The sequence below is a fragment of the Ptychodera flava genome, chromosome 9 (assembly GCF_041260155.1).
Source record: "Ptychodera flava strain L36383 chromosome 9, AS_Pfla_20210202, whole genome shotgun sequence".
NCBI lineage: Eukaryota > Metazoa > Hemichordata > Enteropneusta > Ptychoderidae > Ptychodera > Ptychodera flava.
This window is the reverse complement of record NC_091936.1, coordinates 17,716,575-17,733,866: the sequence shown is the minus strand read 5'-3', so window position 1 is coordinate 17,733,866 and position 17,292 is coordinate 17,716,575. Positions and strand designations below refer to the sequence as shown.

Here is a 17,292-nt window from a genome sequence, read left to right as displayed (position 1 = left end):
AACTTTATAGGCAGTAATACCCTACTTAAACATGATCTCGTCATGGTATCCACTTCGAAGGAATCTTGTTAATGGGTTAATATGAAGAGATCGCACTAAGAAGGAAGAGGGTTTTGAAATTTTGAAGGCTGGCAGCATTTGGCAAGAAGTACGCCTAAAAATGTGATGTCCAAATAGAAAAGAAAGTAGTAATCCAGGAAAATAGGAATTGCCCAGTGGGGACAGATAATGCTACTATTTTAAATGGTACCAGTACCAATAAATACAATGGCGCTAAACAAGAAATCCTACCGTTCTCACTTTGACCACTACAAAAGAAAGAGTCATTCCTCAATCCAAAATTCACAAAGACGTCATTCCTGTCAAAGTTGCGGGTTTTTTAACAGAAGCACAGTTTCTGAGCATGTAAATGATGACGCTAGCCTCACTACTTGTCTCCAGCATTGGTGTTTGAGACATCTTATACTAAAGTCGCAGCAACTGTTTGGACTCACCCGTCATATGTGACGTCATCACTTGACACTCTTGGGAGACGTAGGTTTCTCACTCTGTGATATGTACCTTTTGGTATCCTACTTTTCCTGGAGATTCGCCGTCAAAAATGTTCTACGAGATGAGTCCAGAGTCGCTGATAATATCGGTAGGTCGGTCTCATGTTGTACACAACATATTGACGAGACCCAATAATTCATTAACCTATTTTGGCTCTGTGGAGTTCGATATCTTCTGTCAAAGGTCAAACATACTGGAATACTGATTACAAAGGTATTTCGTTAAATATTATAGAAAGGCGTCATTTTGCAAAATGTAAATTAACTACAATGCCACTATTTTGCCAACTTGAGTAATTAATAATTGCAAACGAAGCAAAGTTATACGAGCTTTTAGATATGCAATATGATGTCTCGGATTGATTTGTTTCGAGTTTGAAAATTTAATGTATCTGTAACACGATTGGAACTAATTTGGGAAAATTGGATGAGAGTAATTATTAGGAAAATGTAACGAAATCGAAATTTTTACAGCTGAAATTTTACAAAATGATAGAATAGTGTAAAATTTGAAATATTGTTCTCATCGAACAAAACAACGAAAACACAACGATTATTGCATACCTCTTTCATTAGATTCATTTTCATGAAAAAAAGTTCAGTTTTGTGTAAATGTACTAAAGAAACGATACAAAATGCTTAAAATTTCTCTAATTGACGACTTTTGAGTCAGGGCACTTTTGAAATGCCCCTGACTTTTTCGTGAATTTAAGGCTTCATAAACATTAAATTGAGTCAGGGCACATTTTAAATGACCCTGACTGACTTAACTCTAAATCAATCGGAAAGCTTCATTTTGTTCAAGGAAAAGTGACAAACTGAGATTACAACTAGTGTTTCAGTAATGAAGAAACTACGAACAAACTCTCATATTTTCATCAAATATAAATATTGTTCATATTGTTTTGAACAATATTGCATTAGATACTATCATGCACTGATTCTTACTCATAACATTTCAACAGCATCGTAAATTTTGAATAAAACTTTAATGGTGGTAAGCAAATATGGTGTAATATTAGACAAATGTCTAAAATTCTTGAGAAATAGTGCTTATCCAATTATCCCAATTTAGTTCCAATCGTGTTTCTGGATACCCAGCCCGTTATGGGTATGTACCACAAAACTGGTAGACTTAAAACCTAAAACCTTTCCGTAAAGAGACTTCAACTCTTTCGAAATATAAGGGGTCACTGTAGAACATAAATAAACAAATGACCATCGGTTACCGACACTCGAAAATAAAACGGCCGCTAGCCCTGTGTTAACTCAATAGGGAAAACATCATTTAAGATTATCACAAAATAGAAGCTGCTGAAAACTTTATATACTCACAAACTTCCAAACGAATAGCCACTAGTGTAAGATAAAAATTACTTTAAAGTTTGAGAGTCCGAATGACTGTTCCCGAGGCGCATTCTATCTCAAGGTAGAACGCACCTCGGGGACAGACATTCGGACTATCAAACTTTTACAATTCTCTTCTGATATACTACATGTGGGGGTTCATTTTAAAGCTCTTGGTGAAAGAAAACTTTTCAATGGCTTAGTTTTTCGAAATTCGAAAATTTTTATTTTTTTCCATAGAATTAACACAGGGATGCCGGCCATTTTGAATTTCAAATATCGGAAAATCTTGGGTAATTTGTGTCTCTAGTACCACAATTTGCACGGTGACCCCCTACTTTTATTCTTGATCTTAAAAGAGAATGATCGAAATATTCCTTGAGGAAAGTTAGAGCAAAAGTTTAAGTCTTTCAATTTCGAGGTGCGTACTTCCTCTTTAAAAGGCATAAAATTTCAAGCTGTAGTAGCTGTCGATTTGCCTTTACCTTCTTCACACTATAGGTCTATCAGTAAGTGTGTTGATTTATCAGTGTACACACCAGTCCATTTTCATCCTCTTCTGACTCTCAACTCTTGCAAAGAATTCAATTGAATAGCGTATTATCAATGAAAACACGTCATTGATAGGCGAAAAGTTGTATTTACAAAAAAATAAAAAGAGCAACCGAATCTCATATCTATACCATCTTAATGCAATCGTTTTACAACTTTTATATTTACTGGCTAGAATCATATCTCAAAGATTTACTTTTTGCCTAATATCATTTCTTTATGTGTTCAATTGAAGAATCTTTAACGGGAACACATGATTTCATTAAAGACCCATAGTACGTGCCAAGTGATGGAGAAACCTACCAGTTTTCAATAAGTAATTGTTCGAAGAAACTGGAGCCAACGTGTGCTGAGTTCATTACTTATATTTAACCCAGACAAAAAGATTCGCACATCCAGTACATCAGCCATACATGAAGTGCTTCAATTGATCAAGTTTAAAGTAAACAATGCGCAAGAGTGAAAAAAAAACTATTTTCAGTTTATGTATAATTGCTTAACATGTAGGTAATAGTTGTGGGCGAATGCAATAGTGAATAGACAGAAATGTGATGAGAAACACTGAAACATTGGCTTTTCCATACTGCTTTTTTGAAATGCATCTTGTGGAAATACATTGTAATCTTGATTTTTATGCTGATCGAATTGCTTTGTGATAAAAGTTAGCCATCAAAAAAGTAGAAAGCTTTTTAATACTGATGCTTTTTCGTTACCTTTTATTGTAGAGTTCTAACAAAGTTCCTCCATAAAACTGACCTTCACAGATGTAGGCGGAAACAAGAAATACTTTTGTTTTCTTAGTTTTGGCTCTACACTTTACACACCTGTACACGTATCACTGTGTTACTGTCATATTTATCAAAATTATCAGAGAGTCTGTCCTGAGGCGGCCGTGATGAAGTGTCTTTAATACGCTTTGCAGGATCTACAAAGCCACGGACATTCCGATGAAAATGTTATCGCCAAAGAGGAGCAGATAACGTTGACCTGGAAAAACGTCACCGTGATGACGCAGGGACCAAAATCGTCCGAGGGCGGACCAGCTCATGATGTGGAAATGCACGAAATGAAGACCATCTTGAGCAGAGGTAAAACTATCATTATTATTTATTGCACATTAATTAAATGAAAGGAATTTACAGTCGATTCTATCAGATTCAAGCCACCATCTGAACCAGAAACCCTAATTCCAACATCTGATGGAGTTTGACATACCCATTTTTCATAACATTTATAATAGGACTTGATCGAGTGTGTATAATCGGCAAGTCTATAATACCATCTGCTGATTTAACTGTCACATTATCAAGCTTAAAATACTCTTTCAATTAATGACAAAATTTCAATTTTAATTGACATTCTTCCTTGCGAATATCATTATTTTACAGAAATACCTGGGAGTTTCAATAAATGACAAAATTCCAATTTTAATTGACATTCTTCCATGCGAATATCATTATTTTACAGAATACATGGGAGTCACTTTACTCCTATAAATAGTTGTGGAATGTTGATTCAATGAGCATTTACTTAAGAAAGATGAAATGGCAGGTTGTAGGTGTGAAGGGATATTGTTTATGTCCTTCCATTTGTTGCACAAAACGTCAAAATATTGAAATTGTTGAAGAACCAAATTTTCCTGCAATGCTCAAAACCAACAATGTAACAGCAGTCATGACGAGGTCCTGTTTATATATGCACCGAATTCATTGTACGACAAAATGTTGAACAATACTTCAACATCGTTACCGGATCCGCTATGCAGATCGTTTTGGGCAACGCTATAACTGTATTATGACAATACACCTAAGGTATATGTTTACAAGTTTGTCGAGTAATATAAATTTAGCGTGTGATATATCTCTTTGTCAAATTTTATTTTCAGTCTCTGGAATTGCAGAACCCGGACAATTTCTCGCTATAATGGGAAGCAGGTATAATATCGATCATAGATTGGGTTGGTCATGCTAAGATATTGCTAAGTGCTTTTTTCTGAAATGTTTTCATAATAGCTCCGCTTTTAAACATTTTTATCGTTAGGGAAAGGAAATATTGAATTAAATCGTCCCACTGTAGCAGAGATGTTGCATGGAACATGTAACCAAAAACGTATCGACGAGATCTACTCAGACTGGAAGTCGTTTCAAGAGGGCATTACATATTTTCTCAGAATAATCAGGAATTAAAATGTAGAAACGATCCATTTAGTAAAGATATCACCTTGACGACCAGCATTAAAGTGAAAGTATCTGACATAGTTTTTTTGCAACATATTTGCCAATATGGTCATTCAGCGAAATTCAGAAAGACGTGTATTAATGACGTTAAGGCTATGTTTCTTTTATTTGAATATCTATGATGAATGAATTGTCCATTGTGGTGGACAATGGCTGGTAATTGGGAGGAAAAACACAATGCCTATACTTTTATTTCCGTTCTGCTAGCTGCGGATTTTGCAGGCACCGACAGAAATAGATGACCTCCGTCTCCGCCCTTCAGTCGAAGGGTTATCCGTGTAGGATATGTATTTTGACCTAATAGTTTCGTGCCAATCTTAATGCTACAGGAAAATAAAAACATATCAGTACCACTTACAGTTTAGAATTAACAGAACTACCTAATAGTCACGGCTTGCTTGGGATGACAGTTAACTCTCTGTTTTGTCTTATTTGACACTGTTTTGGTTTGTCATGTTTTTGTTGCTTTTTTTCCATTCCACAATAAGTGGCGCTGGAAAGACAACATTATTGAACGTCCTCACCGGTCGTTCAGCCAAACAACTGCACATCGAAGGCACGATTCTCGCCAACGGGAAAGCGATCAGTGAGAGTTTTAAGAAGGTCTCGGCCTACGTCCAACAGCATGGTCTGTTTCTTGGAACGCTTACGGTCAAAGAACACCTTATGTTTCAAGTAGGTTCAACCAAATATCAAATATGCAAAGTACAATTTATAGGAGCAACAAATCAATATGAGCGTCTCTACTATTGAAATAATGAAATGTGACTTACTAAGTATTGTTGGTGTGTTATACATTTGTGTACATGCGTTGTATTGACAGTCACATAGAAGCTTGGACACAATGCAATTAGTTAAAGCTGAGATAATCTAAAGAGTTATTTAATCTGTGGAATTACCACTTATTTCCAGTATTGAATAACCTTTTTTGGTTAAAGATAAGAAATGAAAAAAAAATATTTTTTTACAAACTATGATATCTTTTCAATAACCTGTGTCGGAACGTTCAGCTGAGCCATGTTCACCATACATTTTATGTGTTTGGTTATTTGCAGGCAACTTTGCGGATAGATCGACACGTGACCAAGGATGAACGAATCAAACTTGTCGAGAATATTATAGAACAGGTATTCGATGCTGTTCTTGTAAAGTCATATGCGTGAATTCTAATGTCTCTTTTCAGATTATTCAAAGCGAAATCCAATATTCAATATTGTTAAAACATATATGACTCTGAATTAATATAAATGGTTCTCTGTGGTCAGAGATTATGGACTGTTTTTAATGCTTGGCACCTCTCGTTCGAATGTTTATAATGTAAGTCATTTCGTTTGAAGTGTTCAACGCTACAAATATAATGGTGTATTGAAAGTAGGACGTCCATTGATGAAGGGTCAGTCTTTCGCCATTTTCCATGTAGTATTTTTCTTTTCTCTCCGAAAATAGGTTGGCCTGGGCAAATGTGTCAATACGATGATTGGTTTACCGGGACGCCCTGCCCTCTCCTTGTCAGGTGGTGAAGAAAGAAGACTGAGCATGGCGTCTGAGGTGACTGTGACATTCAATTAAGATCCCAAAACAGTCAGCGACACGGTATCTGAAATAGAAAACGTAGAATGTGTTTTCGTGTCCGTCCTTAAAGGGCACTCATTGCATTAACATGTATCGCAATAACATAATTTTTTGAACACAATGCACTATGCTTGGGGCTAAAACTGTGTATTTTCATCATGCTTTACTTAGAAAGAAGAATGAGAACATTTCTTTGTTTTATAAAACTAAAATGGCATTATTATCAAAACCCACAGCTGTTATCCTTTTCATTTCCAATGATACCATTAAAAACAACATAATTCACATAAATAACGCATCTACCGACGACCCAAACAGAACAGAAGGAATTAATAATAATTTTTGATTAAGATTGATTATCATTTAACCATACACAATTGGTTTCAATGTGTTACAAAATATGGCAGGAGAAAGGTATGCCACAAACAACAGTTTAACAAAGTACGCCTACAATTCTTCTGATCCTTCTGACATTCAAATGTTCGTGTTTTACAATAAATAGTAAAAAAATGATACGTTTTTGCATCGACAGCTATTGACAAGGCCCTCTGTGTTGTTCTGTGACGAACCGACGTCTGGATTAGATTCATATATGGCGGCAAGTGTTGTCACATCCCTGAAAGAATTGGCGGCAAAAGGCCACACGGTGATCTGCACTATACATCAACCGTCGTCCAATGTGTGCGCCATGTTTGATAAGTAAGTCACTTTCATTTGATCCTTGACCTGACCTCGTTATCGCACTGTCTTGGTAAGGCTCACATCATGGAATAATGAATCATGGAAGAAAATAATACTGTACACACTGGAAATTATGGAATTCATGATTTGTTAAAGATTTTGAATTGTCTTTTTTTTTACAATATTTAATTTTTGATGATGTTATATGATATTGGAATTGAAGACTTAAGCTCCATGGTGACACCATAGTCTTGTTGGCGTAATGAACCAATGCGTTTCTGTAGCCATAGAAATTTGTCTTTTTTCAGACTAACTTTTTGATAACGATTATTTGAAGTAAATTACTCTAATTACAAAGGTGAAAAGGACAGCAAGATTTCGCGAATTAAAATGTTAGTATTTTAATAAGCAGAGGCAGTCCATAAAGATAACTCAAAGTGAACAAAAGCAACTTTTTTATTTGCGTTTTCAGAGTACTGTTGATGGCGTCTGGAAGATGTGCCTTCCTGGGTTCGGTCAACGCAACTTTACGATTCTTTAAGGATATTGGTTATGAGTGTCCCAGCACTTACTGTCCAACGGACTATTTGCTGGGCATGTTAGCCGTCAGATCGGGAGATGAAGACAATAGCAAGGCAAAAATAAAAGTGAGTGTAAGTTTAACAAAAACAACACGTGTTGGTGCCATCGTGACTTATAAGCGTCTATCTGTGAGTGTGTACCCCTGAGTTGAAAATTATGACAGAACTTGATACACATTTGCGTCTGCTAAGTTCAACAAAGTGGTTCTAATATATTTACCATTCAAACGACGTAGTGGATTGAGGTGATTGACTTGCTATGATTCCTGTTTGTTTCTTAGAAAATATGCGACGCTTTTCAGAACTCCCCGATTTCATCGCCGTTGAATCGAAGATTGACAGAGTGGGTCTAAGACATCGCGGGTACGAGGTAAGTATGGAATGTTTTATGATCTCCACTGCATATGTTTCGTGTTGCTGTAACACCTGGAGATAGCTAGTTAAACAAGTAACTAGAACAATATACATTCTAGGACCTGAATCGTGTGCTTTTTAACCAACATTGATAGACATCACCGGTCAAAAACATATTTGGCATTGAAAATCAGATGATTTCTTAGGTTTGCTCAAAATGACGCTAAGAATCAGACTACTAAGTACCTACGAGCTTTCTACTCTACCCTATTTTTCTTCTCATCTTTGTTTTTCAATTTTCAATAAGTTATTGTATGTACCCAATGATGTTACTCACTGCTTACAAGCCAAAATAAAAGTATAAAAGTATAAAGAAACAAAGCAGCGATAACGAGACAGTAATGGGCATCATAGAGGGTGACGTCATGACACAGACACTTTTGCAAAAATTCCATTGTGTGTGGACGTTATAGGTCACGATGTATGTTCTGGAAGTAATAACAGCAGAGGTGAAAACTTACACGGAAGTCCCTTATTATTGATATATTATATAATTTGTTACAGGCTAAGAAAGACAAAGAAGATGAACTGTAAGTTTATAACCCTTTACCATTAAACTATTTTCACTTTGTATTACTGACGAATTGGTAGAATAAGTGAAGTTTCCACGGCCTTTTGCTTTCGACAATTGAAACTTTAAGTTTTTTCCAATCAAAATAACACAGAGTAAAGCGTCTCTTTGAATTCCAAAAGGTGACGCATTGTGGGTAATTTCTCAAAAACCAAACTTTGCTCCTTAGACGAATTTTAATTCTTTGCTACAAAAGAGAACCGTTTACATTTTCTTTACGGAGGTTCGGGAAAACGTTTAAAACTTTCAGTTCCACTGCTCGTATTGCCTTAAAGCCAAATACAAAAGCTTGTGTGTTTCCGGTAAGGTGCCTCCGAAAATTAGGGTAGCTAGGTCGGAAGAAGTTTTTGTTTTGTTTGCAGAGACATTTAAAAAACAGCAAAATTTAGATAATTTACTCGATTTTTTTTTGAAAAATGCGAAAAAAAATTGCTAGGTCGGTGGGTTTTTATAGGGTAGGTCGGGCAACCGGAAACGCACATATCTGTTTTGTATGGCCTAATTAATTTTCGTCTGCTCTGGATAAATCAAGGCTTTCAGAACATGGAGGTGTGCAATCACAAGCACTGAATTCATCATGTCTTTCTCTCCAGATACAAAGCATCCTGGTTGACCCAATTACAACAACTTTACATGAGATGTTTTCGGCATGTTTGGAGAAACCCAGTGTTACTGAAAGTAAATGTCTTCTCATACGTGGTACGTCAAGATTACTACACATTTATTTTCATTAAGAATGAACGATCTCAGCATAGTACTCTTCTAATCCTATTACAAATGATTGTCACTTTCATGCCGACAAAACTGACGAATGGTTGGCCAATGTTGAGCTGTAGTACAACTCGACGTTATCTCAAGGGTCTGTTCAGTGTTACTCACCATGAAAGGCGCCCTCAAACAAGCAATTACACCACCGTGGGGATGCGACTCAGCGTTCGTCCGGCCGGCCTTTGCTCATCCTATTAGATAAGTGCTTAAGGTCGGCGGGAAAGTCGTATCGTCTGCTAACGTGATGGAGGGATTGGTGTCTCAACGAAGATAAAATATGTTCCCATTAGTAACTATGTACTTGCGGGATGATCGCACGGCCAATTGTCATAGACAGCGCGGTGATTGCCCCTTATGCCTGTATACTTGAAGTATGCCATCCTGTTTGTTTAAATTATACTGAGGACAAGATCATTTATAATCAGCATGTTTATTATAAGTCAAAAGAATGGCATGACAATATTACTGTTAGCAAATGAGCAGTTTTTGCACATTTACGAGCATTGTTGACCCTTCTTTAGGGATCAGATCTGATTTGGTCATCTGCTACCGTTGTTACGCGAAGATTGTTTTTACTCAGTGAAAGGTATAGTAGTAACCAAGAGCGCCATTTCCCCCACTCTGAAGCCGGCCATTCCATACAGTGACTTTGTATCATCTCTCAAATGTAGATAACTGCACTACTATTCGGAGTGGTTTATTTACAACAAGACAAGACTCAGAGAGGAGTGCAAAACCTTCAAGGTTGTCTTTTCCAGTTAACAATCCTCATCGGAGTAACAAATTTTATGAAGTCTTCAAAGGTAAAAAAAACTTAAACCTAAGACTTTGAGCTAAGACTTGTATTCAGAATAGACATTGTTTGTGGACCAAGGCTACATTCAACAAGATAACATAACTCACTTTGCTAACGTACTTTATTTACATACTTTCATGCTTGCTTCTTAATTGCTTGCTTGCTTGGTGGCTTACTTAGTAACTTACTTACTTACTCACTCACTCACTTCATTATTTGTTTGCTTACTTGCTTGATACTAACTTAGGTACCTACTTGCTTACTCATTCATTTACTCACTCACTTACTTGCCTACGTGTACTACTTACTTACTTATTTACTTACTTGCTTATTTGCTACCTACTTACTGACACTTATTACTTACTTACTTACTTACTTACTTACTTACTTACTTACTTACTTACCTACCTACCTACCTACCTACCTACCTACTTACTTACTTACTTACTTTTTATTCTTCGTCGTCAAAGATATTTCCTGAAGAGTGGCCACTATTCGCAAGAGAGCACAGTGACAGGGCCTACACGCTATCTGCCTATTTTCTCGCAAGAAGCACTGTCGAGGTAAATTTGTCTCAAGTATCATTTGTATCACAAAAAGCGATTCATTCGTTTTATCCAACTGATGCTATGCGATTTTAGTGTCAATGTTGTCCTAATAGCGTAATATACACACAGTAACATAAAGACACACATCTTGTTCCTCTTGCCGAAACACTTTGCTTACCACCAAGTGTTCTTCATTTCTTTGATTATCTGTCTTTACCGTTCCTTTGCAGATACCGATCAAAGTTTTCTTTGTGTTTATCCAGATTACAATCGTGTTCTGGATGGTTGGTAAGTCGAAGTTTAACCTCTCAAAGCGCCTCTTTTCAAGGAAACTGATGATCTTACAGTACAACCTGGAGCATTATCAACCACCCCCCCCCCCCCCACTTTCATCACAAAAAATTACAGGTCAACTAGGACTGATACAACACCAAATGTATATTTCCACTTAGCTCATGATAATTGAGATAATGGTTTTATGGCACTCTTGCAGTCTACAAACTCACAATACAAGTTTGACGTGAGCTACACCGATGAAAAGACACCACAAGTTTAAGTCCAAACAAAGAACTCATAAACAACCGCCACCTTCACCAAGAAACACTCAGAATGGTTTGCGTTGATCATCGATTATGTTGCCGACGTAATCTCGACAAGTTCGGTCACAAATGTTGGCAGTAATGAGTCCTTTAGTGTTGCAACTGAAAAGAGAAGTACACATCATCAAGATGTAACACGTTTTTTTTTCTTTCCTTTCCCAGGCTTTAGCGACTCTGTGAGGATTATCTGGAAATGTGTTCGTAATGGCCTTACTTTTGTGGCAGCTCACTTTTCGGGTATGTATCTGTGATGCAAATCCGTAATGACGGTGCGTTGAGATTCGAAAGGTTGTAAGCTCCGCGCTGCATAAATGTAACATTTACGCAAACCGCTCTAAAAGATCAAGGAAACAGAAATACCAGGTGTCAATTATGAAAAGACATTGTCTCGGAGAAAAGAAACTGGAATATATGCAGGTTATCATAATGAAACTTTGTGTACGACAACCCGCGTTAGATATTTACAGATAAGAAAATAATTTTTCCTCGCTATACGCTCAAATATATTCATAACTGTAAAAGAGCTTTATGTTGCTGCTGTAATATATATTCACTTACCATTACTTGAATATTAAAGGGGAGTCTCTTAAGTGTACTTATATAGACAGAAATTAAAGGGAAGGGGTCATCGAAAATGCGGAACCATACGACCAAAGTAAACCCTGTATCCAAGGTACGGTGGCGATTTGGTGAACGATAAAACATATTTATCATGATGTACATTGTACAATTTAAATGTTTCAGCTATGTTGACGTGATGCATCTAATATGCATGGACGTGATGCATGGAATACATTGTTTGTAAACAAGATAGTCACACGCAGGCGCAGTTCGACGACCCCCTGAGAAAACAATTATCTCTCCCTGAATACTCAAGTGCCATCAAGACTTTGTCTAAATAACTAATTCTATGTGCAGGGCTGTTCTTTGGGTCCATGTGTCCCACAATTCCAATGGCAATCCTGGTGGCAAATTTATGGATTCTTCCGTGTCTCATCGTCGGCGGATATTACATGAACGTTTCGTAAGTGATATTGTGTTCTTCCCTTGATACTTTCACATGTGACCAGATTGACTTCAAAACTTAGTTCGTATCGTAGTTTTTTTTCGTACATTGAAACTGATGAATGTTCTCCCATAGATCCTAGGGCTTGGGTTTTTCTGATCACCATTGCTATATCCTTTACCCGGAGCATTAGAGTATTTCATGAATGAAATTATGGAATGAACTACATTATTGAAGCATACACTGAAGCTTCATCAATTGATCACTTTGTATGTCAAATTTACAATTTTCAAAAACGAAATGTTACCCGTGGAAAAAAGGTTGTAAATATTGTATAGAATGAGAAACTATGACTCTCTCCACGAGCTAGGAAGTGTTGTATGTAGGTAGGTAGGCAATATGCGTGTATTAATATAAAATTTAAATAAAATTGTATATATATATATATATATATATATATATATATATATATATATATATATATATATATATATATATATATATATATATATATTTAAAAACTATCTACTGTTGATTGACCAATCAGAGTGCTCAATTCAGGGTGTTTTATCTACTCATAAAGCCTTGGTCACCAAATTCCAGAAACAAATGACAGCGCCGTAGTAAAGTACTGTCCAATCAAAAGTGAACATGTCATATTCTGTAGACATCTGGTACGTTTTAATATTCAAATTTGGTAACACAGCGGAAACCAGCTGCAACACAAAATCTGCTGTGCCCTAGGGCATTTATAGGATGTTCCATTACATTGGAAGGCTATTTCACAAATAAAAGTTTTAATTCATATCCTGAACATGTTACATTGACAAAGGGGACGGTTGACGTAAACACATTGAAAACGAAAATATATCAGTTAGGGGCGATAGTTTTTAAGTCAGATAAAGCCCGAGTACGAGGGCTCTTCTGGTATATGAAGTCCAACCCTACAATAAAATGTCTCGGCCTGCGGCCTCGACATTTTATCGTTGGGTTGGACTTTATATACCAGAAGAGCCCTCGTACTCGGGCTTTATCCTATATATATATATATATATATATATATATATATATATATATATATATATATATATATATATATATATATATATATATATATATATATATATATAATATATATATATATATATATATATCAGTGGCTTGGTGTCAATTCAGGCAATGTATAGTGCTCGATGCGTTTCCGCAGGGCATAGGTATTGCTAAACGTGGAACTTGTCGTGATTACTCTACAGACTGTTTCATGCGCTTGGCAATCGTCAGGAGTGATGTTGGCGGGCTCGTTGCTACCTATATATAGGGTCAGGTGTATATGCAAACGAGGCTGTTGTTCTGGCGCGTTCAAGTGTTAATGAGAAGGAATTTGCTTCTGTGTCTACATTTCGAAAGAAATTCTGTACGTTTGTTTAGCAGTGTCGACTTGTCCGAGTTGATAATGTGAAATTTCTCCGTGATGCAGAGGTTACAGCGTTTTGTCTTGGTTGAGTAAGGCTGGGCTCTGTCAATGATAGACCATGTGACGTTGTATTTTGTGTCGCTGAATACGAAACAGCACTCAAGAGAAGCGGCCATCAGCACAACATGAAATATAATCAACCACCGACCGGCAGCGCCCCCAAAGATCACGAAGCAGGCAGATAATCTGGTATAACCCACCATTCAACAAAGCAGTAAAAACGAACATCGGCAGAAGATTCCTGAACCTCATTAAATTACACTTCCCGCAAGGACATCCATTACACAAGATATTCAATAAAAACAATGTGAAAGTCAGCTACAGCTGTACAAGAAATATGGGCAGTATCATCAGAGCCCATAACAACCACCTCCTACACAACGACAACAAACCAACCAAGCCATGTAACTGCCGCAAAAAAGAAGATTGCCCATTGTCCGGAAACTGTCTCACGCCTTCAGTAGTATACAAAGCCACCGTAAATACAAGCAATGATACAAAGCACTATATCGGACTCACGGACTCGGCTTTCAAAACAAGATATACATATCACAAATATACTTTCAAAACATCAAAACACAGGAACAGCACGGAACTCTCAAAATACATATGGACCCTCAAGGACAGCGACACAAAATACAACGTCACATGGTCTATCATTGAAAGAGCCCAGCCTTACTCAACCAAGACAAAACGCTGTAACCTCTGCATCACGGAGAAGTTTCACATTATCAACTCGGACAAGTCGACACTGCTAAACAAACGTACAGAATTACTTTCGAAATGTAGACACAGAAGCAAATTCCTTCTCATTAACACTTGAACGCGCCAGAACAACCGCCTCGTTTGCATATACACCTGACCCTATATATAGGTAGCAACGAGCCCGCCAACATCACTCCTGACGATTGCCAAGCGCATGAAACAGTCTGTAGAGTAATCACGACAAGTTCCACGTCTAGCAATATATATATATATATATATATATATATATATATATATATATATATATATATTATATATATATATATATATATATATATAATATATATATATATATATATATATATATATATATATATATATATATATAATATATATATATATATATATATATATATATAATTGAGGTTAACTTTAATGACACTTTACGACAAGACACACTTAAAACTACATATTCCAACTTTGGCATAAATTGATTGTCTCATAGAATAAACCCGTACAGACGTACAGCAGATTTTCTGTTCCGGGTGTATCAATATCCGTGTTGCTCTTGGTTTTTGAAACAATCAAGGTTTGTTTTCTTTTTTCGCTAAAGCTGACATTCATATATGCAGTAGTCCAATGTCCCTCTGTCTCCAACAGGACTGTGCCGGTTTTTCTGCTTTGGTTGTATTACATATCCTTCCTCCCATTTGCATATGAAGCGGCGTCCATAATAATTTGGAGGAACGTTGACCACATAGGTGAGCATTTCCGAGAGAGGATGATGACTGAGCGAGCCTTTTATATTAATCTAACTCGCACCAATGGTGATGGGAGCAGTTGATGATTTGCTCAACATTTAAACAAGTTACTCAATTGTGTAAAATTACCAAAATGACGTCCAATTCAAATTCGAACTCGAAGCTCGAAGGTAGTTGCACGAAGAAAATCGCAGTTTGTCAAATTGATTGACACTTGACCTCCATAAGTGATTAAAATATTCGATTTTTAAACTTTTTTCGTATTTCCTTTCATTCTTGTGTTAGGATGCATCATGGCTGACCGTACGCGATGTCTCGATACAGGTGGTCAGGTTTTGGAATCGTTCAGTTTCAACGAGGTAAGAGAACTTAGTATGTCTTGTGGTTATGGTACTGAATACGAATACAACTGAATAGATACCCTCTCGAAGTCTGAAATGATGTACAATAGAGTAATAGACTTCAAATGACGTCACGGCTCCATCGGACATTTGTTGAAGCGTTTTGAAAGTTTCCAACACCGGAGAAAATTACCATGATCCTGTTCTTTCGCATTATCACATTTTAATTAAGGTCTTCGGACCCATCGCGTCCGCTCACATCATTAAATTCGAAACTTTACTTAGCTATACAATTGAAATGCTTTACAGTTTTATATGAAAGTCCTGAGATCTTAACATAAGCGTATCTTCTAATCGATATATTTGGTAAGTTAAAAAAATCTTGGTACAAGGCTGGGAAAAGTAGGTGGACTGCCATTCATTACGCAAATGGAAGCAAAGCTACCCTCGTGCTTTCACTGGTTGTTTCGTTAAGAAGTCCTAAAATGATAGATTGACAAACAACCGGAAGGCGAATGAAAAAAGCCAGCATAATATATGTGAATTTCGTGCGTAATTTTCGTGTAAAACCCTGTAAAAATGTATCTTAGTATGACGTCGACGTTTTAAAGTGTGGATTTACATTCAAAAGGGTCTCCCGTTATAATGGATATTGTCCGTTGCTAAAAGTCCATTATAACCATGATCTTTCTTTCTATGAAAAACAAGTACAGTAATGGCTGCCTCTGTTTCTTTTGCAGGCTAATTTTCATCAGGATATCGAGATTCTTTTGGCTTCGATTTTCGGTTACATGATTTTAGCATTCATCGCAATGTGGATCAAGACAAGAAGATTATGCTGACGTCGTTTTTGATTAAAATGAGATTTAGGCACAACATATTAGCAACAGTAATATCATCACTTCAGCCCGATTTCTTAAAAAGTAGTGATGAAAATTATTATATAAACGATTTTGTTGTAAGCTGCGAACGTTGGCCGAGTTACGTATGTCTACTTTGTAAGGGTGTCCATGAACTGATAAAAATGAGGTGTTTTAAATTTGCCATTCTAGTAAATCGAGCACATATAGAGCTGAAACTTGTAAAATCATCTTACGAAAAGTAGTAAATACGCTTTTTAGCAAAGCCAGTCGAAAACACTGAAGTCTTGTTTTAGGTACCACAAAAGTCACTCAAATATACTAAATGCTTAGGACTTGCTCGTTGATTGAGTATTCAAAATACAACCATAATAACAAAAATCTTGTCATGCATTGGTACTTTGCGTTTAAGAAATTTGCAGGCAAGAGCGCCCTCTGTCTCCCTCTTTCTGTTTAAATTATATCTTCTTCTTGCTCAGATTTTGTGTCACGGTCTCTGTCTGTCTATCTGTGTATTTCTGCCTGTCAGTCTGTGTCTCTCTCTCTCTTTGTCTCTGTTACTCTCTCTCTCTGTCTGTCTGCCTGCCTGTGTCTGGCTATATGTCTCTGTCTGTCTCTCTGTCTATCTCTACAACCCTGTGTGTCTGTACGTATGTATCTGTGTCTCTAGCTGTCTGTCTGTCTCTGTCTGTCTGTCTGTCTGTCTGTCTGTCTGTCTGTCTGTCTCTCTCTCTCTCTCTCTCTCTCTCTCTCTCTCTCTCTCTCTCTCTCTCTCTCTCTTCTCTCTCTCTCTCTCTCTCTCTCTCTCTCTCTCTCTCTCTCTCTCTCTCTCTCTCTCTCTCTCTCTCTCTCTCTCTCTCTCTCTCTCTCTCTCTCTCTCTCTCCAGTACAATAAAATAAGGTTACAATACTCTCTTAGGAGGACAAT

The 17,292-nt window shown here is 36.8% G+C and overlaps 2 protein-coding genes across 2 annotated transcripts; both read left to right on the top strand.

Moving 5' to 3' along the window:
* Nucleotides 1-423: 423 nt before the first annotated feature.
* LOC139139608 (protein white-like) lies at nt 424-11,398 on the top strand. Its single transcript, XM_070708489.1, has 15 exons — nt 424-640; nt 3,373-3,538; nt 4,336-4,384; nt 5,176-5,362; nt 5,743-5,814; nt 6,134-6,235; nt 6,792-6,958; nt 7,413-7,587; nt 7,803-7,891; nt 8,440-8,465; nt 9,100-9,205; nt 9,946-10,077; nt 10,541-10,633; nt 10,849-10,906; nt 11,380-11,398. The coding sequence occupies exons 1-9, from the start codon at nt 602-604 to the stop codon at nt 7,872-7,874; spliced, it is 1,029 nt and encodes a 342-aa protein (XP_070564590.1). The 5' UTR covers nt 424-601; the 3' UTR covers nt 7,875-7,891; nt 8,440-8,465; nt 9,100-9,205; nt 9,946-10,077; nt 10,541-10,633; nt 10,849-10,906; nt 11,380-11,398.
* LOC139141185 (protein scarlet-like) lies at nt 9,050-16,941 on the top strand. Its single transcript, XM_070710809.1, has 7 exons — nt 9,050-9,055; nt 10,849-10,906; nt 11,380-11,454; nt 12,136-12,241; nt 15,063-15,163; nt 15,449-15,522; nt 16,245-16,941. The coding sequence occupies exons 1-7, from the start codon at nt 9,050-9,052 to the stop codon at nt 16,344-16,346; spliced, it is 522 nt and encodes a 173-aa protein (XP_070566910.1). The 3' UTR covers nt 16,347-16,941.
* The last annotated feature ends 351 nt before the right edge of the window (nt 16,942-17,292 follow it).

Coding starts and splice junctions, on each gene's coding strand:
- LOC139139608 (XM_070708489.1), top strand. CDS start 602: ATGTTCTACGAGATGAGTCCAGAGTCGCTGATAATATCG. Junction 3,539..4,335: donor GAAGACCATCTTGAGCAGAG/GTAAAACTATCA, acceptor TTTTATTTTCAG/TCTCTGGAATTGCAGAACCC. Junction 7,588..7,802: donor ATAGCAAGGCAAAAATAAAA/GTGAGTGTAAGT, acceptor TTTGTTTCTTAG/AAAATATGCGACGCTTTTCA.
- LOC139141185 (XM_070710809.1), top strand. Junction 15,164..15,448: donor GAGGAACGTTGACCACATAG/GTGAGCATTTCC, acceptor TTCTTGTGTTAG/GATGCATCATGGCTGACCGT. Junction 15,523..16,244: donor AATCGTTCAGTTTCAACGAG/GTAAGAGAACTT, acceptor TTTCTTTTGCAG/GCTAATTTTCATCAGGATAT.